The 27,005-nt window shown below is 36.9% G+C and overlaps 2 protein-coding genes across 6 annotated transcripts in view; both read right to left on the reverse strand.

Annotated features, from left to right (window-relative positions):
• Positions 1-14,984, reverse strand: part of LOC148162376 (putative bromodomain-containing protein 10) — a 125,792-nt gene extending 110,808 nt beyond the window's left edge. For 4 of the 5 annotated variants that reach the window (XM_088019161.1, XM_088019159.1, XM_088019158.1 and 1 more), the window contains exon 1: positions 14,117-14,984. In XM_088019161.1, coding sequence (XP_087875287.1) covers positions 14,117-14,715 — 599 coding nt within the window. In that variant the 5' untranslated portion in view covers positions 14,716-14,984. The remainder of the gene's footprint in view (positions 1-14,116) is intronic. The other variant, XM_088019160.1, reaches the window with a different exon arrangement.
• Positions 14,985-17,599: 2,615 nt separating this feature from the next.
• On the reverse strand, positions 17,600-22,188 carry RANBP6 (RAN binding protein 6). Its single transcript, XM_028107320.1, has one exon. It carries the CDS (start codon positions 22,186-22,188, stop codon positions 18,871-18,873), a length of 3,318 nt encoding a protein of 1,105 aa, XP_027963121.1. The 3' UTR covers positions 17,600-18,870.
• Positions 22,189-27,005: the final 4,817 nt, after the last annotated feature.

Below are 27,005 nucleotides of genomic sequence, written 5' to 3' on the forward strand. Positions count from 1 at the left end.
ACTGAAAATACACAAAATGAGTAAGATATGAAAAGTGAGTAAACAAATACATATATACAAACATCAGTTCTAACTATAAGTTACACACTACAAGCTCTGGGAAAGACAGTCAAAAATTTCTCTGAGGAACCAATAGGAGGAGCCAGCCTGACAAAAACAAACCCACAAACCAAAAAAATCTTGGGGATAGAGTTTTCTAGATTAAAAAAAAGAACAAGTATCAAGGCTCTAAGGTGAGAAATGGCTTTTCAGGTACATAAAATGGTAAGCCAAACTCCTTACTATAGCTTAACTGCCAATGAAGCACTTTAAGCAGGATAATGACTTCTCTTAATGTATGTACATTTTTAAAAGTTCACTCTGGCTGCTAAGTAGAAAATGGGACTCTAGGAGGAAAAAGCAGAATAAAGAAAACAAACGTCAGGAAACTACAACAGTATTCCAGGCAAGAGATGATAAGACTTGTAATTAAGTGGTGAGAAACAGAGGAGAGAGATAGGCAAGAGTTAAAATATACTTTTAAGGAAGAGGGCTCACAACTGGTTAATACACTTAATGTGAGAAATAAATGAAAAGGAAGAATCAATGAACAAAACTAGTTTTTTGGCCAGAACAACTTGGTAGACAGTGGAGTAATTTATTCAGAAGGTAAGAATAGGCTTAGAAAAGCAAAACAAAACAAACTACAAGTTCAGTTTTGCACATGTTAAAATCTGAGATGGCTATTAGACACCCAGTTGAAGAAAAGAAACTAGTAACAGCAGTAGTTTCTTAAGTATGACTAGACTGTACATGGACTTTGTTTAGCTATACAGTGATTAGTGTATGTTTTAATAGTTTATTAATTTAAAAAATATGTACATCTGGTGGCAAAAATTTTATTGTATGTAGGTAATACATATACTAAAAAAATGTCTTCTCTCATCTGTCCCTTGCTCCTCTACTATTAAGAAGCCATCAGTGATGCCATGAGGAGTTTGTAAGATTTATAGTAAGAATAGATCTTAAAAATATATTTCTGATGGCTTTAACCTACTTGTTAATGAGTTAGGCTAATTTTTACTGAAGATGGCCTGTCATTTTCTGTTGGTAGCCAAACAAAACAAAAGACAGCTAATCTATATGGCAAAAAATAAATTGTTTACAAGAAAAAACTACAGGGTCAAAAACCAAACCAAACCAAACCAAAAACCACATTACAAGATCTTACTGTTGTTATCCTGTTAGTGTAGTCTCATATGTAACAACATTCACATGTAACATTTGATTAACAAGTAAAATCAGATCTAATAGGTGATAAGAGGGATATAAACCTGTAGATACGGCAAATCCAAATTTTGTATTGAAATTTAATGTGTGAGTAAATAATAAATATGATGTAGATAAGAATGCTACCAAATGATTATCTCTGTCTGATGGGATGGGTGATTTTTTAATTTTTTGACAATTTTCTATTTTATCCAAATCTTCTTCAAAGAGCATGTTAGGCAGATTATTTATAGCATATGGAAAGAAATTAATAAATTTTAACTATCAGTAGAAAAAAGATTTAAACTGCTATTAAAAAATTAAAATAGATCTCAGTTATTCTATAGTCTATACATTCTTGCCATGATACTTTTTTTTTAAGATTGTTTATTTACTGGACAGAGAGGAAGGGAGAGAGGAGAGAGGGAGGGAGGGAGGGAGGGAGGGAGGGAGGGAGGGAGGGAGGGAGAGAGAGAGAAAGAAAGAAAAGCAGGGGGAATGGCAGGCAGAGGGAAAGGGAGAAGTAGGCTCCCTGCTGAGCAGGGAGCCTGATGTGGGGCTCCATCCCAGAACCCTGGGATCATGACCTGAGCCAAAGGCAGATGCTTAACCGACTGAGCCACCCAGGCACCCGCCATGATACCTGTTTTAAAATAAGACTTAAATATAACTAATCACCTTAGACTTAAATCTCACTACCGACCAAATTCCCTATTGTGGAATTAGTAATTAGAGGAAATTACTAAAGTACTGGCAATTGCACCATAATCAGCGATTCAGATAAACTGGAGGATATCAATGGTTCCCCCACTTCTTCAGTACTCTGTGGATCATCATGAAATATTGTCATATTTAATTGTTTCTTAAAGCCTTTTATTTAAACTGTTATTTATTTGTGATTATGTTCTTATAATTACATTACACATACAGATTTGGTATAAAAACAAAACTGTCAAATTAACTTTATTAATTAAAGTTTAATTAATTAATTTAATTAATTAAATACTGTCAATATGTGTTCACAATTTATTAATTATATTTGCCATATTCTTTTTTTTTCTTTGCTTACTAGCAAACAAAATTGTTAAAAATATCTTGGTAGATAGAGTAACTTAAATTGGTAGAATTCTGTATTGTACATAATTTTTTTTCTCGTGAAGTGGGAGTAGACTGAAATTATTCAATTAAAGAAACCACCCACATCCAACCTAACATTTAGATATTTAAATATAGCATCTTATCTAAATTATTTGGCAAAAAGAGTGCTGTCTTTCTCTTCTTTCTAGCCTTACTCTTGGATTTCTGCTTAATGTAAAACAATTTTTTCCAGATATATTTCTATATAATCCTCCATCAAATCTGTGACTTAAGAGAAATAAAGTCAAATGCAAAATTAAAATTAAGAGAAGCCAAAAATTAAGGTATAGAAAAAGATCAAATTGACATAAATTTTCTTTTCTAATTCACATCATATAAGTGTCCCTTGTAATTCTCTAGCTTAAAAGCTTCTAATAACTTACTAATTTGGAATATCAAACTCTTTATTAGCATAGCATATTAGGCCCTATGTGATCTGGCTCCATGATCTGCTCCCCGCCCCATAACACCTGTCACTACTTTTCTATATATAACTACACTCTAGCCAAACTACTCTCTAGCTATATACAGTGGCTTTTTTGCCTTTGCACTTTTGAAATATTCTATTCTTGTTGCCTGAATGACCTTTACATCAACTTAATTTATCAACTCCTATCTTTCCATATTCATCTTTGAATCCCTCTACAGTGCCTTATCAAATAATAAGCAATGTAAATACATGCTGAATATAATTAACTGTCTTACTACATTAACCACACACTACTTTCTATTATGCTTTTAAATACTGTATCCATCCTTTAAGGGAAGATATGGTTATCTGCATTAAACTTAACCATTATCTACTGAGCTTCTCCACACTTGAAGAGACAACTTCTAGCTATACAAAAATGCGTAAGACAATCTTAAAATTTAATGAGTCAAATACATATGCAAACAGACAACTTCAATATCATGGTATTCAAGAACTTCAATACAAACCATATGAATCTGAAAGGTGTATCCTGTAAGAACAGAGGAGTACACCTAACCCATGCTGAAAAGAAGAGGAAGGAAGAGATGAGCAAGGAAGTTTTTTTGAGATGACAATTGTGTTGTGTCTTTAAAAACAAGTAGGAATTTTGATTTGATATAATGGAATATTTCATTCGATCTTTTTTTCATATGCTCATCTATTTCATTAATTCAAGAATTACCAAACAACTATTATGTATGCCCTAGACCCTGAAGATGCAACGGTAGATAAAACATATTCTCTGCCCTCTTGGAAAGCACAATAAGACAGAGAGCCAGATACACCCTAACATAATTTTCTTACATGCTATAAACAGATGCAAAACTAAGAATCACAAAGTACAGGGAAAAAAGCAATTAATTCTGTACCAGGCTTCAGAAAAACTAAATTATACACCTCCCTAGAAAAACTAAAATATCCACACAAACACACATACTCTTTTGTATACTGTATGGAGGGAGGGGGGTGTGCAGAATTCCAGTTAAAAAATTTCGAATTTTATAAAGGCTTGGAACTCATACTGAATTACAAAAGGAGAAACACAAAATTTAAAAATTAACCAAAAGGATACAAGGTCAACTAATATAATACTTTATCTGATATAGTGCATATCAATTGCTCCCTAAGATCAAATGAGAAACACAAAGAATAGCATTCATGTCCAAAGCTGATATATAAGATCATACAAACAGGTTTAAATGGATACAAACAGATGAGAATAATAAAAATACTGATGCTACTTTATATTAACATATAATATTAGCCCAATGTAGTAAAAGGAAGTACTCCTAGAATTAATCCTTTAATATAATTCTAAGTTAAAATCAATTTTCTCCGATTATATATAAAGTAGTTTGCTCTGGAAATTACTTTCATGTTCTAAACTCCACTAGAGGAAGAAATTGAGAAAAAATTACTTATATAAAGTTCAACAGACAAATTTTAACTGTGAAGAAAAAAAACCCAAAAACCTTATAAAATCACTACTCATTACACCTTTAACAAATTCAGCAAAATTACATTATGCCATCATGCTAAATCTAATAATTCATAATTGATTTAAAAGGCAAAACTAGAAACTGATAAACTCATGATTACCTCTTGACCCTCGCCTCCAAAAAACATTGATTCTAAATTTGACAGAGCTTCCAGAACTACCAATTTACAGGAAATACAGAGGACAAAAGAATGGAATGCTATCAGTAAAATCCAAGACTAGAAGACTCCAAATAACCTAGTTTCTTCAACAAAATCAATGCAAGAATGAAGTGGAAGAGTGGGAGAGAAGGAGAGAGAGAAGGAAGAGAAATCTATAAATTAAGAGACATATGAACGAATCACTATGTGTGGACTTATTTGGATCATGTTCAAACAATATAAAAATTTAAAAATTATAATTTTTGAAACAATTGGAAATGTGAACACTGGATTTTTGCTATTAAGAAAATTTGTTTTTTTATGGTACTGTAGTTATATTTTAAATGAAAGAGTTCTCATCTCTCAGTTACAAACTGAAGCATTTACAGAAAAATCTGTTGTCAATGACTTACTTCAAAATAATACAGAAGGGAGGTATATGGAAGGTATGGATGGGGCAGAACCAGCTATAAATAAATATTATAGGGGAATGAGTAATAGGCATGTGAGGGTTCAAATATTGTTTTGCTTTCATGCATATTAGAAATACTCCAATAAAAGGTTTTAAAACAATGTAAAAAAATCTAAAAATAGAAATTGCTTTGTGTAGTATTCTATGACAAATTCATGACTTTCAAGGTCTCTCTGTTCTTCTTCAGAGTAATACACCTAGTATCATCTCCTCACCCCATCCCCAACACACTCACTTCTTACCAGTTAGTTCTGCAAACTGTATTCCACATGAAAACATGAGTATGGGACTCTCCTCTCACTTCTCTCCTGCCTTCCCTTCATTTCAACTATAACCCAAACTGCAATGCAAATAAAGGTTGACAAGTGTAAAAGCAGTGCTAAATATTTCAATGAAAACTCTAAATTCTGAGGAGAAATCAAACATGACACAGTGTTACTATATCCTGAAGCAATAGTCCTCAAACTTTATTGTGCATAAAAATCATTTAGGGAGCTTACTAAAAAGGTAGATTTCCTTATCTCCACTCTGAGATTCTAATTTAACAGATTTAAATATGCTATTCTGGAGCTAGGGAATCTGCTTTTTAACACCATTCTAACGTTGGGGATCTAGGAAACACCCTTTGAGAGATATGCCCCCAAAGCCTTTAAAAACAACCTTTAGAATTTATAACCATGTACTGCTTAACTGCAAGTCAACATTTATAGAAGTCAAATAGTAGAAAAAGTCCCTGCCCTCAGAGATTTTACACTCTAGCAAGAGAGGAGAAAAAGATATACGTAATTACCCCTGAAACTAATAATAGCCTATGTTAACTAAACTGAATTTAAATTAGAAAATTTGAAAAAAGATATATGTAATTAAATCATATATGTTAAGTTGCAATAAATGCTATGAAGAAAAACGAGGTTAAGGGGGATATATAATGAATGACCAGGGAGAGGAATATTACCTTAGATATGATGCTTAGGAAAGACTTGTAAATAAGACAGCATCAGAAAAGAAAGTGAGCAAGTCGGGAAGTGAGTTTATATGTAGGAAGAGTCAAATTTAAACCTGCTTTTCCTCAAGCACAAGTATTCAAGACAAATACAAAATATATCTTCAATTCTGTATATTGATTATATTCTAATATTTTTATCTTCCAATTAGACTAAATCAGATTTTAAAAAATTAAGCTTAGGGGCGCCTGGGTGGTTCAGTCAGTTAAGCATCTGCCTTCAGCTCAGGTCGTGATACCAGGGTCCTGAGACTGATCCCTGCATCGGGCTCCCTGCTCAGCCAGGAGCCTGCTTCTCCCTCTCCCTCTGCTACTCCCCCTGCTTGTGCTTTTCCTCTCTCTCAAATAAATAAATAAAATCTTAAAAAAATAAATAAATAGGAGCACCTCAGGTGGCTCAGTCATTAAGTGTCTGCCTTCTGCTCAGGTCATGATCCCAAGGTCCTGGGATTGAGCCCCACATCGGGCTCCCTGCTCCGCAGGAAGCCTGCTTCTCCCTCTCCCACTCCCTCTGCTTGTGTTCCCTCTCTCTCGCTGTGTCTCTCTCTGTCAAATAAATAAATAAAATCTTTAAAATAAATAAATAAATAAAATAAGAATAAATTAAGCTTATAGGCTAACATGGAAACCATCTACATTTATAACTGTTTCTATGGGAAAACATTTCTATGTAGTAAGTTTTTCAGATGGTCTGTTTCTATCCTTCAAAGCAAATGAAGCGGCCTCTGTTCTTATTTTTAGAACAAACATGAGAAAAGCCCCTGAATTCACCGGGAAGTATACAGTTAGCAGAATTTTAGGGTTCCTTAGTATATTTGTTAAGACTGAAATTGAAAAGCAGTTTATAAACATAAAATCAATTATCAGTAAAGTACTCACAGAAGAGCAGTATTAGTAAAGTACTTACAAAATTGTAGCAAGAGGTTTATAATCAAGCAGTTTTACCTTAAACTGGTTTATCTCAGTTGTATTCTTATCTTTTTATCTTATAATAGGATGCCTACACAGAAATGAACAAGTATTAATTTCCAGACATATTAAAACACTTAAAGAAATATAAAAGAGCTATCAGAAGAGTTATTTTTGTGAAGTTATTTTCAGATAGATGGCTGTACTCAAAGCTTTAAATATAAAATGTTGGGATGAGTTCTTACCATTAATTATTCCAAGTCCTTAAAAGTGCACCTACAAAATCTATATATTTTATATTTTGAATGGTATCACAAAAATAACAACAGTAATTTATGGTCATTGTAACAAAAGAAATTAGAAGTGGAAGGAAAAATTAAAAACACCCACAGTTCCACTACCGTTATGACAATTTACCTGAATATACTATCTTACAACTTTGGTGATACAAATTTTTAATACAATTTCCTACCTATACAGTTTATTCAAAGTCATAAATACTAATTTCCTTTAAATAAAATCATTTTTAACCAGAAAATAATATGTTTATTTTAAAAAATCTAGGACATACAGAAAAGTTAAAAGAAGAAAATGAAAAATAACCAGAATCTTGCTACTTAGCAATAACCACTATTAACACTTTGTTGGTGTTCTAAGTCTTTTTTCAAAGTGAACATACTTAATATACTAACTTTTAAGCACAATTAATTCTGGAACACTCACAGGTCCCAAGTGGAAGATATAAAACAAAGGGCATGGTGATAGATAATACTAGCACTGCGTTTTTTATTAGTCTTTCCCAATTAATAGAAGAGCCTCAAGTATTTTAAAGATTCATATTACTATGCAAGTTCCTTGGAAATGAAAACGGCTATTGGGCACCTCTAATTTTATGAAGATAGCCTAGAAATGATCTGAAAGTTAAAATTCAACTATGGAAGGGACCCAATCTCTCTGAAACATGCCCCCGCTCTAGTTTTTTTCCTTAGAAATAAAAATAAATATAAGGGCACAAATAAATACAATGAGAAATAGGCAATAAGGTAAAACATATTTGAATCTATTAGGATATTTTTCCTGTATTAAATCTAAATCATTCTCAAATTAACAAGTGGAACAAAATCTCCTAAAGTAATAGTTTTCTTAATACTTTTTACTTTATACTTTAATACTTTATTAATAAAGTAATTTACTATATTCCATATAATACCTTTTACTTATTCCAGACTGAACTCTTTTCAGTTTTATTAATTGCCTCTCCTTAATTATTTCAGCTTTTAGCATATATTATACAGATTTTAATCATCTTTAATGTTTTGTCTTTCCAGTTTGAAGACAGCCAATCCTCACACAAAGTTCTGCCTTTGGTCCTCTTGTATTTTCACTAGACTCTGTCCTCAGCAATCTCATTCCCATTTCTTCAACCATCATCCTTCTACAGATTAATTCCTAATTAAACATCTCTAATTTAACCCTAGTCACACTGCTGAGCTCTTTCAGCAGCCTTCTAATAATTCTCAGTTGCATATCTTCAAATGAATGCCTCATGTTCTCTAAGCATCACCATCACCTGGGCTCAAGTTCATTTTGTACATCATCCTCTCCTTCATACGCCACATCCAAGAGCTTGCCATTTGACCACTTTTACCTCCTGAATCTACCTCTTTTATATCCTCATCCACTTTTTCATTCCTATTGCTTATCATCTCATGATGGATTAACTCAATAACCTTTTAACTAGTTTCCTTTCTTCATCCCTTTCCATTTGAGCCTTCAACCCTCAAAATACTAGTAAAATCATGTCACTCCCTTAGCTAAAACCTGTAATGGACCTACACTGCTTACATTCTAAATTCCTTAGCAAGCATTCTAGGTCCTCCTTAATTACCCCAGCCTATCTTTCTAGACTTATCTGACACTATAAGCCCTCATCCTCCTACACTCCATCCACTGAGTATAAACAATTCCTCTGGAATATTCTGTACTCTCCTACCTCCATACCTTCAATTGTTCACTTCAATTTACCTACTACCTTGAAGTAAGAGATGAAGTCATGTTTATCACTGTATCTACAGGTCTTTACCTACCACCTACTATCATAGAATAGGCAAATAATTGTTTAATGAACTCAATTCCACATATCAATATGCTACCCACCCTCCGAAACTATGACCTAGAATAAAATCTAATATTTTTCAATCATAGCTTCCCACTTCCCCAGTAGTTATCCCTCCTGTGCACTCCCCTAACACTCTATAATAAAGCTCATCACAGTAGTCTTCAAACTATACACCCTTGAAACAGTTATTTCATGAGTGAACCAAGATGTATCATCAAAAATCCAAAAGTGATTATGTTCTCCCTATTTGTAGAAGAAAAAAAACTAATGTACTAGATAGAATCTCTTCAATTAAGGGTTTCCTCCCACAATTTGTTTTAAGCCTTTTGGACCCCCAACAAAAAAATCATATGATATAATTAAACAGAATTTATCAGTATTTCTCAATGTTCTGCAAATAGTACCATGACTTCCAGATGTCTGACAATGGCACAAGTTAGAGAATCAGTTTTAACATATTTAACCTTTTATTATAAATACATCTTAACACAAAGCAGGTGCTCAATAAATGTCTTAATTGAAATCCTTCATTCTTTCATCAGTGCACCCAAACATTTTATGACTCTTCTTTAACAGAACTATTTTCTTAGAATGGCAACTATAATAAATAGAACTACATGGAGTATCAAGGTCTAACATTCTATAGTTCTGAACAAGAGGTTATTTTTATTTTATTTTTTTAAAGATTTTATTTATTTATTTGACAGAGAGAGACACGGCGAGAGAGGGAACACAAGCAGGGGGAGTGGGAGAGGGAGAAGCAGGCTCCCTGGCGGAGCTCGATCCCAGGACCCTGGGACCATGACCTGAGCCGAAGGCAGCCGCTTAACAACTGAGCCACCCAGGCACCCCAAAGGTCCCCAATTTTTAAAGATTTACATTAAGAAGATAGAATTACAGAATCCAGTAGACGTGGGGGAAGTCAGAGTACTAGGGAGAAAGAAGCTTTCTGTATAAATTCCCAATTAATTTCTGGATTTTGATCTTAACTGGAAATAAGTCAAAAAATTCAAAATTTAACTTAGGAAGTGATTAAAATTGGTCTATAAAATTTATTTGTATTTCAGTACTTGTACTTGGAAGCCACCAGTGTTTTTACATTTTTTAGGCTTCATGATGATGCTGTTGTACTCCCATCCCCAAGAAAGACATTCTGCCAAAAAGCAATCACAAAACTAAATAACCTTCAGCTATATTTTAAGAAAGCATTTTTTTAAGCCCATTACATGTACCTTTAACAGCATGTTAGTTCAGAAATCAAAAATAATTTTAACAAGGAAATGTTACAGGTGATTTTCACCAAAACATTTTTTATTAAGTTTTTTATTTTAATTCCAGTATAGTTAACATACAGTATTCTATTAGGATCAGATGTACAATATAATGATTCAACAATTCTACATTGCTTAGTACTAATCTTAAGTATACTTTTTAATCTCCATCACCTATTTAACCCATTCCCCTCCACCTCCCTATCCTCTAGTAACTATCAGTTTATTCTATATGGTTAAGAGTCTTTCTTGGTTTGTCTCTTTTTTTCCTTTGCTTGTTTGTTTTGCCAAAACATTATTTTAAATGGCTAAACTTAAAAATTTAAGTTCAGCTCTGTTGGGGTCACAGGTGATAACTCTTTGACAGCTACAATCTTTTAAACTATGAAAAGCCATTTTCTGGCTTCAAAGCAATATTCTCAAAGCTTTCAACAATATTTTAAAATTTAAAAGCTTTCAAATACAACATTATTTAAAATGTGGAGTCAAAAATTCTTATTCATATTTGACAGTTTCTACAACTCTGCACATAACTTCCTATTTTTTATTCCTTTTCACTTAGATGATCTTCTCCATATTTCTAATGTTAACTGCTAGCTTCAAATAAATGAGTGAGATCCCTTCTAAAATATAACTTTGATAATAGATATGTTAGTTCTAAGTCTTAGTCATAGTTCTACCACAACTATTTTACATATAAAACATATTACTATTTATTGCTATTATATATTTATATACAATAAAATTATATTTATAAATTCATAGACTTTATACATGTAATGCTATTGTATACACCACAAAAAGCAAACCAAAAATAGAGATTTATAAAGATTTAAAAAAAAAAAGAGTATATTGAAGTTGTAATATTTTCTTCCCTCACCCCAATCAACCATCCTGCATACCTGCCATGGTGCAAACACTACTCTGGAGACCACACTGTAGCCATACAGAAGTACCTGTAGTTCCCTGAAACACTATGCTGTTTCATACCTTGCATTCACTGGAATTGAGCAAAACCTCCAAAAAATATCCAGCAGCAATCTTCAATTCCTTCAATAATCAAGTTCAAGTATAAACTTCTTTATGATACCTTCTACCTAATCTCTTTACCCCTTCTCCATTTCCTCCTTTCACTTACAATCCCCCCACCTTCAGACTTAGGTCTCCCTCTTAAATTATCCTTGTACCTGTTTATATGTCCACTATAGAATCATTATCTTTTTAAGTTTCTGTTTCCCTACTCAACTATAAACCACTTAGAGGTAGTGGGCTTATTTTTTGATCTCAGGGATTTGAATGTCTAACTTTGACAGATACTCACATATTTGTACAATCAACTAATCTAGCCTAACACTCTCATAGTACAAATGACTGGACTGATATTCAAATTAAACACTGTGTCCACAGTCCAAGGTACTAATGCCATTGGGCCACTCTATGATAATGTGGCATCTTCTCTAATGTACCTCATTTCTTGCTCATAAAATACTTATAAAAGCTCAGGAGTATTGGAGCAGCCGTAAAGTTCTCTTTACAATAATCTAAAACTAAGAATTAATTTAATATATTACAAATATATATAAAACAAAAGAAAAATTATATCTAGGTGATTTTTTCTATTACTAAAATACCACATACTACGTATTTATAAATAAGGTATTTGAGTCAACTGCAGAAAATCATACTCATGTGGCCAGTCTGTGGAATATTGTTCTGGAACATGTATCTCTATGTATCTTAACTGTATACCAAACAGTTATAACCAACGCTTTTCTGAAAGTTATGCGCAAAGTATTTATTTAGTAATAACTCAGATTTTAGGCTATTGCAGAAAAAGAAATGAATTCCTAGTACCTGCAAGTGTGATCTGGCAAACCTATTATTTACAAAATGTTTACATACATCAAATACAATAAAAGCAAGGGACTCAAAACTTTACCTGAGACTATCATATTATTTTTTGCTAGTAAAATGCAAGACTATCTTTCTTCAGCTAAGAATATCAGAAATACATTATTATGTTTATAAACAACAGAATGTTTTAAGTTTAATTTCTAAGTATGGATGCTATTAGATCATATGGGAATACAGTATTCTGAGCATTAGCCACCAGGAATCATTCTAAAGCATTCAGAAATTAACTTTATGAAAAACAGAAATAATCTCCCTGCTTTTTTGTAGGATTCAAGAAGTATTTCTTATACATATAATGCTTCTGAAAACACCTGTAATTCATCCAAACCAACACTATACTCCTTAGCACTTTCAGGCAACCATTCTCTCATCCCATTCTAAATCCCTATTTCCCCATCTATAAAACTGGATGCTTGGACTAGATGAATTCTATGGTGCCTTCCAGATCTAAAACCCTGTGACATCAATTTGGAGTATATTTTACTGCTTAAAAATAATGACATGTGAATGGATTGTTTTTTATGAGTCAACTATAATGACTCTGTGGAGACAAGAATAATAAACACACTACACAAGTAAAATATCACTAAATAAAGTATTAAAAGTAAACCTGTGAATAACTATTACAAAATAATTCTACTTTATGAAAGATTCAAGAAGGGATTCCTTAAATAGAGCCCCCTAATGAGTCAAGCTCTATGTTAACTACTGTTTTCAGTGAAAGAAGTCACTGGTAGTCTTGAAAATAAATGGGAAGCCAGTGGACACATTATTTTTAAATTACCATTATAAATCAAGGAGCAAAACTTAAAACTTCTCAGGAGCTATTCATAAAAGCACTTAGTATAATGCCCAATTTCAGATATGAGGAAAATATTAATTTTATTCAACTATTACTAATACTGTAATGGTTATAATTTATATCAGACTAACTACGGAACCGACACTGTTGACTTTACATTTATTAACTCATTTAATCCTACGGTAACACCAAGAGGTACTATTACTATCCTCATTTTACAGATGAGGAAATGAAGCCAAAAAGGTAAAGTGACTTGTTCAAGTTCACTCAGCTCTTAAAAAAAATCAAACTAGTATTCCACTTCAACTACCATTTCCAACATTCAATTATTTTTCTATTCCTAAAGAATTTCACTTGAGAAATTAATTTGGCTCACATAAAATATATGATTATAAATCCGTTTATTTTAGTAACTCTTGTGTTACATTACTTCCTCTCACTAAAGAAAAATAACTGACTCTGAATATATGGGTATAGTATACCAAGAGCACAATGCCATCCGAATTGACTATGATTTCTAGAATAAACACAAATGTCTAAACGTTTTAAAAATTTTGTGTTGATGCATCCACTATTATTGCAAAAATTCAGTCAGCTCACGCAAAGCTGAGATCTCAGAAAAGATCAGGAACATGCCAGAGTAATTATTAATCATTTAAAAACAATCCATAAATTTACGATGGCCAACATGGGTAGTGAAACGATAATTTTTTTTGGTTTGAAACGACCACCTTTTCACATAAGCCAAACACATTTTTCTAACGATATTTCATCCTAAAAATTTTTTTTAATGTCATGTTAAAACTGTCTAAAAGTTGTGGTCCATCTTCTATCCCGCTAAAACTTCTTCTACCCTATCCCCGTAATTCTTCCCATGGGCATCATTTTACTTTTTATCTACAAACTTTACCTGTTCTTCGCGCTCAGGACTCAGCTCCCCTTCAGCTTTTCACCTGGTTGCCCACACCTTTGCGGGCCCCCATGCAGGGCTGCTCCTCCTCCCCGGGTTCTCCAGCACCAACTCAGCACCTATCAGCTACGCCCCCCGGCCCCTGGCCCAACCCATCTTCGGACACGTGCGAGGCTGTTTGTGTCACTCCATCAGTCCCACAGGGGACGGAGTTCACTTACCGAGAAAGAAGCGCCAACTTTTGCTCCAGCATCATCTCCAGCTTCTGGCCCTGTTTGGAAATCCAGTGGTCCACCCCATGCAGGCGGTAGCACGTCTCCAGCATCAACCTGAAGTCCGCCACGAACTCGGTTATGCCCCCATACTGGCCGCTGGCGAACTTCTCCTCCATCTTCAGCAGACACATGCCCTGCCCAAGTTGTGGCGGGAGGCCGCGACCGCCCCGGCCCCCGCTGCGCGGCCCCTCGGCCACTTCATCCTCCCCGGTGGCAACGCCCCCCAAGGGCTGCAGGAAGGGGGCGGTGAGGCCCCGGTGCTTCTCCTGCAGGAACTCGCCGAGGATGCGGTAGCCCTGCTGCAGCTCATAGGTCAGCTCCTGCTCCTTGCAGCCTCCGCCCCCGACCACCATCTCCTGTTCCTCCTCCTCCTCCTCCTGGTAGTCCTCATCTTCCCGCGAGGAGGAACTCCTCCCTTGGGCCGGCCCTGAGGCCGGGACCGCCGCTGCCATCTCTTCCTCGTCGTCCTCTTCCTCGGGCGCCGGTGGCTGCCACTCCTCCTCCCCGGCCGGCTCCATCTCCCCCGGCGTCTCGGGCACGCTCATGGCCGGATCAGGTTGGGCCGTGGGGAGCGGCTGCTCGAGGGGCAGGGGGACGCGTGAGCGCGGGCCGCTTCCTCAGGGCTCGGCCGTGCCGCGCAGCGCCGGCCGCATCAGGCTTCACTCTCAGCGCCCGCTCCGCTCGCTACGCGCGGGGGTCTCGAGCTCGCAGCCGGCGGGGCGGGGTTACATGGCTCGCGAGGGAGGGGGGGAGAGAAGAGGAGAGCTTAGGTGCCCTCCTCTCCCCTCCCCCCGGCGGCGGCGCGCGCCAGGCCCTCCTTTGCCTCACCCCTCCGCGCCCCGCCCGGCCGCCCGGCCGCCTGCCTGCCGGCTCCTCACGGGCCAGGCCAGGCCTGGCTGTCGCGGCCTCGGCGCCCCACCCCCTCCGGGCCGGCTGTTGGGGTGCTGGGAGGGGGCGAAGAGGAAGTAGGGATTCCTCTCTTGCCGCCCCAAATGGGGCCGCAGCAATGGGCTGCGGCGTCTGGGGCTCCTCCTCTCCCTCACACCCGCTCCCGCCCCTCTCTACCTGCGGGGTACCGGGGCAGGAGGAGGCGGCGCGCGGACGGGCCCGGCGACAACTGTCAGTTAGAAGTCCCGCTGGGCCGGGGGCGGGGAGAGGAAGGGGAAGGGCAGGGAGAGAAGGGGGAGGGCACTCAAGCTACCCTCAGGCTGAGGCGAGCTGTGGAAAGAGGCAAAGAAAGACACCGTCGCCATCCACGGTGCGCATGCGTAGTAGGACAACCCCACCCACCCTTTTGCGTTCCGCTCAGCTACGAAAGCCGACTTTGGCTCCGCCACGGGCCCCGAGGCCTGGTAGGTTGCGCGGCTCAATGATGTCATCAGCTTGTAAATGGCTGTTAAAGGGCGGAGTGGAGACGGAAGTAAGGCGCCTGCGCAGCTGTACTCGCCAATGCCAGAGAGGCCGAAGAGCTTTTAAAAGCGTTTACGGGAGGTTCTTTTTTTTTGCGAGACCCAAATTAGCCCTCAAAACTAAGATTAATTCTGAAGAAGCTTGCTAAATAACCCTCATTATTGTTAAATGAATAGTGAGAAGGCACAAAATGTAGATCCTTCCTGTTACAAATTTTATGTTCTCTGCACCCACCTTCCTTCCCCTTTGTGACTGCCGGATTTTTAATATAAAACTACAAGTTTGAAAAGTTTAGAAAGGAGGTTCAAGGACTCAACCAACTGAAACATACGTTCACATGCAAAAGAAAAAGTTAATTTGTAGAACTCAAATTTCTAAAACTCCGGTCCCCGGTTCTTAAGATCAATTCCTATTTTAAGTAGTCTCATGCGTTAAAATTAACATATTGCCACCTCGGTTCTTGAGATCTGCTAAGAATAAATAAAGGGAATGGAACCTTATTAAAAATCCTTGGGATTAAAAACAATCTTCAAATAATTCAAGTCTAAGCTGAAAAGCATTGAATAGTTGTTAGCCTCAAAATGTCATGACACATTTAAAAATTACTGTTTAAAGAATGTCTAACAAGTGGACTCGTTCACTTTAATTATTGCTTAAAGTAAGTGGGGAGAAACGAGCTGATGGTTCCATAAAGCAGGAATTATTATTTTCTCATGTCCTACAAGAAAGATGCACATATCTTTCTACTTAACACAGAATGTTCTAGCTTGAAACCTGCAATTATCGTCCTAGAAATCAAGCATTTTAAAAGTACAAGCCATCTAACCAAATGGTTGGGATATTTAATTCTTGATTATGGTGAACCTTTAGAGCACTGATAAAAGTCAAAACTTCAAAGCTTGGAAGGGGCAGTAAGTTAAATAGCAATATTAGGTAATAGTTAAATGGGAACACTTGAGTATTGACACTCCCACATACACATCCATTATCCAGTTTTCAAGGTCTCCTCTCACCAGACATTGTAATTTATTAGGCATTTACAACATTCTCTTTCTCCTCAGATCCCTTAGATGTACCTCACAGGAACAAAGCCAGGAACCAGTCTAATTTCAGCAACTGGCAAGGAAAAATGTAACTGGACATCCCTCATTTCCTTTGACAAAGCCCAAGAATCTGGACCTACCCTCTGCCAGCAAATATCCCCTCTTCATTTTTAGCCACCAACCCTATTTCATGACTCTCTGATAATATAGATTGCATTTATTGAACCCTGTGCCACCAAGCACTTTATATTATTTCCTTTAATTCTCACAACAATCCTAGGTATTATTACACTTATTTTACAGATGTAGAAACTTGATGCTTAGGTTAAGAAAGCAGTTTGCCAAAATTCAAATCTAGGTCTGTCATACTTCAAAATTCTCTATGGTGCCTAATTCCAAGTCATCTGGCAGAATTTCCAGTTCCTCGTGAACAAGAGTGTAGGGAATTGCTAGAAATTTGACCAAGGGCTTCTAGAAGGGATATTAAGATAAATAGGTATGAGTTGAAGGAACATCAGCTATAGGTCAAGGAGAGGCCAAGATGATTGTGATCTTAGCTATTACAAAAGTATGATTGGGTCCTTAAACTTAAAAAAAAAACTATTATACAAGAAATATGTTGGTTGTAGGTAAATTAGAAAATATAGATTAGTGAGATGAAAAATTGCCATTTAATTCCACCACCCAGAGAAAACTTCTATTAATATTTTGTGGTAGGATTTTTCTATTTATTCATGTATATTTTTATTTATCTTAAATAAAATTGTGACTATGCCATACTTAATGTCCTTTCCTTTTTTCCCTTATTAATAATAAATCATTGCAGGTAATGGATAGGAATTCCATATCTAAAATCCCAACTTCATATCTCTGTCCACAGCAGCCTAGATGGTCTGTTCTTCTGAACGGGCAGGGAGTGAATCAGGGAAATTCCAATGTAAAAGGAATTCTAAACCATAAAAAAACACAGTAGAGGTACAAACAACAGCACTAACAGGTACCATTTATTAAGCACTTACTTGTTCTTAAATATTTGCTAAATACTTTACATACACAGTACTCACAATAACCCCAGGAAATGACAGATATATTTGTTCTTAAATTTTGCATCAATGATTTGCTGACTAGAAAGCTTTTTTCTACCCTACAAAAAGTTTGACATTAAAGATCAACTTTCCAATTAATAAAATTAACTCTAGATTTATAGAACTGTTTTCTTAAAATGCACATCTACTGCTAAATGATTGGTCTCAATGCTGTTTTATTTTTCATGTTTAAAGATAAAATTAATTTTGCTTCCCTTTCATTTTCATAATAGAATACTCTTCAGTGCTACTATAGAATCTATTAAGAACTTCTTTGAAATAGAAATCTATTTAAGCCCCATTTCGAACCAGGGCTTCTCTTTTTGTTGGGCTGTTTTGCAGGGGGGAAATGGCATACATACACAATGCAATATTCTGTTCAAACACATAATATTAATAGACGCCCACAAATATTGATTAGTATTTGTCAAACACTGAGTAATAGTGTTACATGCTACTAATGTTACATGTACCAGGACAGCCTATGCAGTAACCATAGTTCTTAAGAGTCCTGAATAACTTGAAAAATAGAGACCAATCAGGCTAAGATTTTAAAGTTCTCTTAACTCTCAGCTGGACACCTTGGGGACTAGAATATGAATATGCCTCACCCCATTCCCCAGAAGACATCATGAAAAAGTTCATATGAAAACTCCCCACATCCATGGCAATATCTTAAAACTCTCTCCCAATTTCAGCATCCCTCCCATTACCAAAGAAACCAGCAGTATTATCAAAAAGGAATAAGCTTGCCACTATTTTTCATCCACAATTCCAAAGATATTTGTCCTGGAAGTTCTCCTTTGTAAGCTCTCAGCAACTTGTGATAGGCAGCATGACATCTTGACACAAGTATATTGTTTGCCCAGCATCAATAATTCAGACAAGTAGCAAAAATTTATATACTTCACATCAACTAGGGAAAAGGTGACAAACATTCTAAGACAACGAAAGCACAGTTATCACCAAGTTCTGTGTTTAAGAGATAAAACATGCAAGGTGAACACAAGGCTAGAACACTAATACTGGAAAAACATATAGGGAAGAAATATTAACTGTTCGGCAGGGAAAGAACAGTTCTCTCAATTATAATGGAATATGCTCACAATAGTTATTTGGAATTACTTTTATGGTAAAAGATGTTCAAGTGACATTAAGTGCATCAAGCAAAATTTAACAACTCCTGTAAAGCTTCCTGCTGCTCATCATCAAGTTGGGCTATGCATTCCAACCATAACTCTTCAGAAGTCTGTACCTGACGCACAACATTAGCTAGGCGTTTGGCACAAGGATCTTCATAGTTAATAGTCTCATTAATTTTTCCTTCTGCAATTATACTGATTATTTTGGGAAGATTGGAATTATTTGGACCAAGTACAACTGGATGTTTACTTTCAACTAAGTCACAGAGAAAACTCAAAGTCTGAATAGCTTCCTCTTTATCCTCATGCAGTGGAAGCCATGATAACCAATGTGGAAGAACTTCATCTACATTTACGCAGTTAGGCTTAAACCTCAAAATCTTCCCTACTGCTGAGATACAGTTCTCTGTAGCAATGACATTTTTTTTAGTTTTGGAATTTGCACACTTAATAACTTTTACTAGCAGTGGAACAGCTTCTGAACATAACGAATGATAATCATCTCCACCAAACTGTGCCATAACACCCAGGCCATAAGCAGCAGCTTGCCTGACTTCAGGGTTATTGTCTCGCATATTTAGTAGCATTGGCCATCGAAAATATTCTACATATTTAAATGAGGTTGGACTGCAGTGCTCTATAATATCATCAAAAATGCACAATCCCCATTGTCTGTCTGGCCATGGCCTACTTGAACAAATCAGATTTACAATTAATGGAAGCAGTTGTTCAAACCACGGTAAAATCTTTTCCTTGTAAGTACTAAATAATGAGTGCAAAATATCTGATACTTTGGTCAGAATATAAACATCACATTCATCCTCATCTTGCAGAGACATTTCAACCTGTTGATCATAGTTTTCTTCCTGTCTTTTAACCTGTCTCAGTTCTTGGTTTTTAAAGTGCCCTTCAAGTTTTGCTTTCAATATTTCCCCTAGTTCTTCCAAGTGTTCATCAGTAAGGCACCCATCTCCCATTACTTCAATAGACTTTGCAAAAGAATTCATTATTTCTGAGAGTACATCTGTATCAGGTTCAGTCCCAATAGCCTTGATTAAGGGATCACATATGAATTGCCACATCTGTGCAAGATACTCTGGGCCATGAATTCTTGCACATTCCAGGAGAAAAGGCATAGACTCTGCTGCTGCCACTCGAACACTGTCATGGAAATAAAATTTCAATAAAGGAACCATAAGCTTTACAACTTGTTCTGTATATTCCACAAATCCTTCCCTTAACTCCTTAGCATAGTAAACCAACATCTGGCAAGCAGTTGCTTTTGCTTCAAGTCCTGAAGTCTTAATTCCAAAACTTTGTTGGTCTCCAAGATTTACAAATTGCCATCCATCATCATCACTCATATTTTCCACATCTTGTGTGTCTAAGAGAGCAACATCAGGTTTAGCTGAAGCAGTCTTAATAAGAGGCTCAATAACTAGTGGAAGGTACTGTTGAAAATCATTTCCAAGAATTTTACACATTCTAGCCCATGCTGAAACCATGTAAGATGTCTGAGGGTCATCATCTTCCATATTACTTAAGTCTGATTGTGTCTTTAACAATAGCTGCATCACATTTGATGCATCTTGCATAAATTTTTCCTTCCCAACAGCAAGACCAACATGGCTAATGCATTCAATAGTTTTTCCTTTCAGAAGCTTGAGTTCCTTTTGAACAGCAAGCTCAACAATGTGCTTTAGTGATGGCATAAATATATCATAATATGGAACAAATTTTTCTTCTATTGTATCTGCAACTGAGGCAATAGTCGTCACAAGCTGTTCCAAGGCCAATTTAGTTCCATTCCGAATCAACTCTTGAAGTTTAATCACCAAGATGGAATGTAGATTTCTCACCATACTATCCAAATACAGAACTAGCAATGCTTTGGGGCAGTCTTCAATAAAAATAATAAGTGCAGAAGCCGCATGTGATTGCACACGCTGATTACCTTGATTTTCCATGGTACGCAACAGAGCTGCAATCACTGTTTCATGGAATTTCTTTTGGAAGTTAGGCGCAAAATCTGTAGCCATCTGTCCAAGCGTAGTACATGCTGCAGCCCTCACTCTTGGGTGAGGATCCTGAAGAAAAAGCAAAACAGAGTTAACTGTTTCATCTAGAATTGATTCCATTTGCTGATGGCATCCTTCTCCAATGGCAGATAAGGCCATTAATCCAGCATGTCGATATTTCCAGTCAGGGCTCTGAAGCATCTGCATGATGTGCTCCTTAGTCATTGGTAAAACAAGTTTTCCACCGAGCCCACAAGCCAGTCTATCTAGTGCACTCTCAGCAGCAACTGCATTGCTGTCAAAATCATCTTCTTCCATTTCATCAGCATTTACCCAGTCCTCATCATCTTGTAGATCAACCATCATTGCTAATATATGAGGAACTGCCTGTGCAATTATATTTGTATGTTTTTTCAACATTGGGGTTGCAGTTTCAGACAAGGTCACTATTATTTCAAGGGCCAGCTGGCGTTGCAGATTACTAAGTCTAGAGTCTCCACATAACTTCAGACTCAACTGCAGAGTATCTTCTAAATAAGGACCCAGATATTTAGGTACAGTATCTGCAATCTCAACAAGGGATTCTAGCACTGAATCATCATCCTGGTAGCATGAGTCATTCACAGCCTGTAAGATTCCAGGAAGCAAGTCTGCAAAGTCTTTGAAAAGAGCAACATTATTCTCATTAGCAAGTACAAATGCAGCTGCAGCTCTAGCAGACAATGTCCTGATTGCTGGATGTTCTTGATCTTGAATGCACTGGTCCAACAACCGTTTGATGATATCCAAATCATGCCGCTCTTGGTTCCCAAAAATCCCAGGAAAGTGCCAGAAAACATGAAGAGCAACTTCCCATAGAACTACATTTTTAGAGTAGATAGAATCAATAAGGAACTTCAGACCTTCGGGCCAGTGGTTAGTGCCATCCTCATCTATCAAATTCCTGGCCAGCACTGCAAAAATATCACAAAGTTTTTTCCTCATGCTAGCATGTGTTTCTAACTTAACAGCCAGTATAAGTTCAATCTTGACGTCTCTCTGAACACCAGAAGGCAGATTTGGATAAACTTCCTCAAACCCAGAGGACAAAAGCCGTCGTAGCAGTGCGGCAGCCATTTGTCTCACCTCATAACCTGCTCTTCTATTTCTGACAGCATCTAAGAGGAATGTAGTCTTACACAGACCTGGGATATTTTCATAGATTTCCTCTGCCTGTCTCCGCACCATACAGCTTGGATTGATCAGGTTCTTCAGAAGCTGATAAAACTCTTGCTTTCCCGACACAGCGGCCGGTACCCCGGCAGACCCAGCCGCCGCCATCGCGCTATGTCAAAGAAATCGCGACCGGGAAGAAGGGAGGGGGACTGCGCCCAGAAACAGTGACGTAAGCGAGGCGCCAGCGGGGAAGGGAGGGGCCGCTTATCCTCCGCTGGCCCGGTGGTTTGGCTGTGCTCTGGAAGGGGTGGGCAGCTGGGTGTCCGGGGATAGGTAGGTTATGGTGGGGGTGAGGGGCTTCTTCCATTTGTTTTCCAATCCGATAAAAAAAGCACCTGCAGAGAAAGAAAAAAAAAAGAAAATTCTGTTAGTGAATGTATTAGAATGGGAGTATGGATGATTTCCCACCCTTTATTTCTAAACTATTGTTACCCTGATAATTTTAAACGATAATTACATCTTGAAAACCCGCCAGGTGAAAGAAGCCAGGCACAAAAGGCCACATATTGTATGATTCCGTTTATAGTAAAGGTTTTTTTTTTTCCCTCGAGCAATTTCGTTTTATTAATTTTTTCAAGTTTTTATTTAAATTCTAGTTAGTTAACAGATAGTGTAATATTAGTTTCAGAAGTAGAATTTAGTGATTCATCGTTTAAATACGACACTCAGTATTCATCACAAGTGCCCTCCTTAATACCCATCACCCATCTAGCCCATCTCCTGTCCACCTCCCTCCATCAACACTCCGTTTGTTCTGTATAATAGTCTTTTTTATGGTTTACTTCTCTCTCTTTTTGCCATCTCCCACGTTCATCGGTTCTGTTTCTTAAATTCCACAAATAAGCGAAATCATATGGTATTTGTCTTTTTCTGACTGACTTAATTTGCTTAGCATTATACCGTCTAGTTTCATCCACGTCATTACAAATGGCAAAATTTATAGTAAAGGTCTTGAAAAGGCAAATCTATACAGAAAGTAGATTAGTGGTTGCCAGAGGCAGTGGGAAGGAGAGAATGTAAAATGACTGCTGTCAGCGGGGCGCCTGGGTGGCTCAGTCGTTAAGCTTCTGCCTTCGGCTCAGGTCCTGATCCCAAGATCCTGGGATTGAGCCCCGCACTGGGCTCCCTGCTCTGCGGGAAGCCTGCTTCTCCCTCTCCCACTCCCCCTTCTGTTCCCTCTCCCACTCCCCCTTCTTGTGTTCTCTCTCTCGCTGTCTCTCTCTCTGTCAAACAAATAAATAAATAAATCTTAAAAAAAAAAAAAAGACTGTTGTCAGATAGTGAGTTTCTCTAGGAGTGATGAAATGTTCTAAAATTAATTGTGATGGTTGCACAACTCTAATTATACTAAAAACCACTGCATTGTACAATTGAGATTGGTGAATTGTATGGCATGTGAATAATAATATCTCAATAAATCTGTTTATCAAATAAGTGCAATAAAAGGTAAAGACACTGATTACCATCCCACTACCACATATAATGCAGCAAAAACAGTGGTGCTCAAATTCTGGTGTGTCAGAATCACCTTGTCTGTGGACTATAATAAAGAATGAGAAAGACAAGTAAGTAAAGCATAGTGGAAAGTGAACTGGGCTAGTAATCAGAAGACTTGAATCCTAGTCTTATCTGTAAATTAATTTTGTATCCTTGATCATGTCACTCAAGGTTTTCTTTGCATGTAACCTAAACTGTAAAATGCTTTTACAGTTTTCCTTTTAGTAGGAAGATGCTGAGATTATTCCAAGAAGCAAATGCCCCGAAGCTAAGTATTATTTCTTTAAATTCAAGCAGGTGTGTCAATCAAAAACAATGATCATTCCTCTAACAATGATTAAATCTTACTTTTGTGTTAGCACTTTGCCACTCCGTCATTTTGAACCTTAATCAGGTTTGACAAATTTGGTGGGCTGGGTATAATACTAATTTTAGGTAAGTAATAGAAACTCGGCGAGGTTAAGTGATCTGCCTGAGATGACACAGCTGAGTCTCAAATCCACCTCTTCTGAAAGCAACACCAATGATCTTTCACCATACCAATTCCCCATAATTACTCTTGGTTTTGCAACATGATCAGAGGTCTTCACTTATTGCAAAGTCTGTCTTAAACTTCTCCAAGTGGGCTTAAATTTTAATTTTGTAAAATGTTACTGCATATACCAACAAAGATAGAAAATCCAGCTTTAGGATTAACCAGATGATAGACAAAACAGTCTCATAAATTACATTGTAATATGCAATACTATACTCATTTAGGAAGAAGCATTAGTCTCTAAACAGTTTCTCATTCTGTGGACTTAGGTATTAGGGCCCAGGGTCTAAACTACTGAATCAGAATTTCTGGGGTATGCAACCTGAGAATGTTTAATTTTAACAAACACACTGGGTTTTCGTATAAATACAAAAATTTGAGAAGCACTGATTAGATCACTTCTGGTTCTGATTCCAAGATCTTGACTACGGTTTTGCATATTGCTCCAGATCACTGGTTTTCCTACTGTTTCTTAAATGAGTTTAACTGAAGGGCCTTACATTTGCTATTTCAGGAAATGTTAATGATTATATGAGGTTCGGGGGAAGGAGAGGAGGCTTCTCCTAACACTGTATCTATTAGTATATTAAAGACTTATTAAAAACTAGAATAAGATACCACCACAGACCTACCACAATGTCTTAAATTTAAAAGTTTGACAATAGCAATGGTTTGTGAGGATTCGGAGCAACAGGGAACTAAGTTATATTTTTGGTAGTAGTATAAGTAAATTGGTACAACCACTTTGAAAAAATGTTTGGAAAATGCTGGGTTAACTTATGCAACCATCCATTCTCTCAGCAAACATTTATTGGAGGTATACTCAAGCATGGTGCTGGCTGCTGGGGGTAAAGATTAAATATGTGAGGATGCTCATGAGAGACAATAAATGTCACATAGCATAGTTATCACTGTGGTGATAGTAAGTCTGCCATGGAAACAAGTGGGGTTATGGAGGCAGCTAATCTACTCTGGGTATGAGGAAGATAAGGTAAAGCTTCCCAGAGAAGGTGAGATCAGGGCTGACTTTTTTTTTTAAGATTTTTATTTACTTATTTGACAGAGAGAGAGCATAAGCAGGGGGAGTGGCAGGCAGAGGGAGAAGCAGGCTCCCCGCTGAGCAGAGAACCCAATTTGGGACTTGATCCCAGACCCTGGGATCATGACCTGAGCCGAAGGCAGATGCTTAACTGACTGAGCCACCCAGGCGCCCCAGGTCTGACTTTTGAAGGACGAATCTTCATTAACCATTTGAAAAAAGGAGAAGTTTTTCTAAATAGAGGGAACAGCTTTATTCAAGGGTAAAGAGACATTAGAGCCTAGTGTGGTAAGAGTTCTGCCAGTATTTCAGAATTGCCGGAGCATTGAGGACAGGACTTGAGGGAGACTGAGACGCCACAGGAGTCAGGAAGGAGGAAGACAGAAAGTTAAATAAAGGCCAAATCAGGAAGTGTCTTATATTCCATGTTAAGAAATGTGGATTTTTCTATAACAGGCATCGAGCTGTTTAAGGACTTTAATCAAGGACTGTGATATAATCAATTTACAAAAAGATTACTTTGATAATAGTGTGAAGATTGGAGGCAAATAGGAGGCCAATAATATAGTTCAGTTAAGCTGAAAGTCTAAACCATCACAACAATGGAAGGGGGAAAAAGAGGGTAAGTATTTGAGAGGTTTTAAGAAAAAGTGTCAGTGGCACTCAGAGGAGAAGGAGAAACTTAAAAAATTTCCTCAAGTGTTAGTCTGGGCATCTGGCTGGAATACTGCAATTTATCTATTTATTTACCTATATATGGATAAATAGTGTTAATGTGGACCAAAAAACTGCTAACTCTTTCTAGAGGAAAAAGAGTCTTCCCTAAAAAGGTGAGTCCCAGAATCTAAATTTAGTTCTTCTAGTTGCTCCCACATGCTATAGTGACAGTCATCATTTCAACAGTAGGAGCTAAACTGAATCTATTTTAGGAAAATTATTTATGATCTTTTATTTTAGAACACACACTGACTTAAAATCTCAAAGTACTTCCTCTCTATATTGTATAATTCTCTTCTATTTATTTTTTGCACTGTTATTTCCTCCCCCCACCCCCGCCCTAGGAACACACATAATACCCAAGATTTCAAGACTGGACCTGCAGATTTGATTAGAGTTGAAAACCTTTATTAAATTTTATGATTAAAATTGACTTTTAAAATTGTTTTCACTGTTGAAAGGCCATTTAAGAGTGTTTCCATAAGGTAGCTCAATACCAGACAATTCAAGTATTTATTAGCAGCTTACTGCGTGGGAAAAGTGCAAAATAAGTTGCAAATTTCTTCCAAGATCTGAGAGATTTAGAGTCAAATAAGGGGGACAGAATTAAATTGGACATATTTGACATTTTTACAAGAATAATCCAGAATAAAAATACAAGAAACAAAAAAAAATACCAGGAAGTCTTCCACAGACCTAAGACAGGACAATCTGAATGTCAAAAAGAATAATGCCTATAATGGATTTAAAAACATCAAGTATATAAACAAAAGTGATGAGTTTCTAATACTAACAAAAGCCACTAACTCATTGATCATTTTTGGAGGTTGCTAGGTCACCAACTATGAAATTGATAGAGATAAATAATCAAGATTTTTTCCTGTCTTTCCTGTACAAACTGTATTTTAGGATAACCAAATAGTTCATGAGAGTACATTTTTCTTTACAAAATTCCAGCTGAGTGCACAAAGAATGCTAAAATCAGAGAATTTCTGTGTTGTAACCCCAAATAAAATCATGAATCTACGTAATAATAAACAATGGATATTAAAACCATTAAATGAAACAATGATTGGGAATTTAATAATAGAGAAATTAAGCTGAAACCACCTGAAATTACTGATTAATCTTAAT

The sequence above is a fragment of the Eumetopias jubatus genome, unplaced genomic scaffold, assembly GCF_037043125.1.
Source record: "Eumetopias jubatus isolate StellerSeaLion01/CBP00866 unplaced genomic scaffold, mEumJub1_p1.0 scaffold_15, whole genome shotgun sequence".
Lineage (NCBI taxonomy): Eukaryota > Metazoa > Chordata > Mammalia > Carnivora > Otariidae > Eumetopias > Eumetopias jubatus.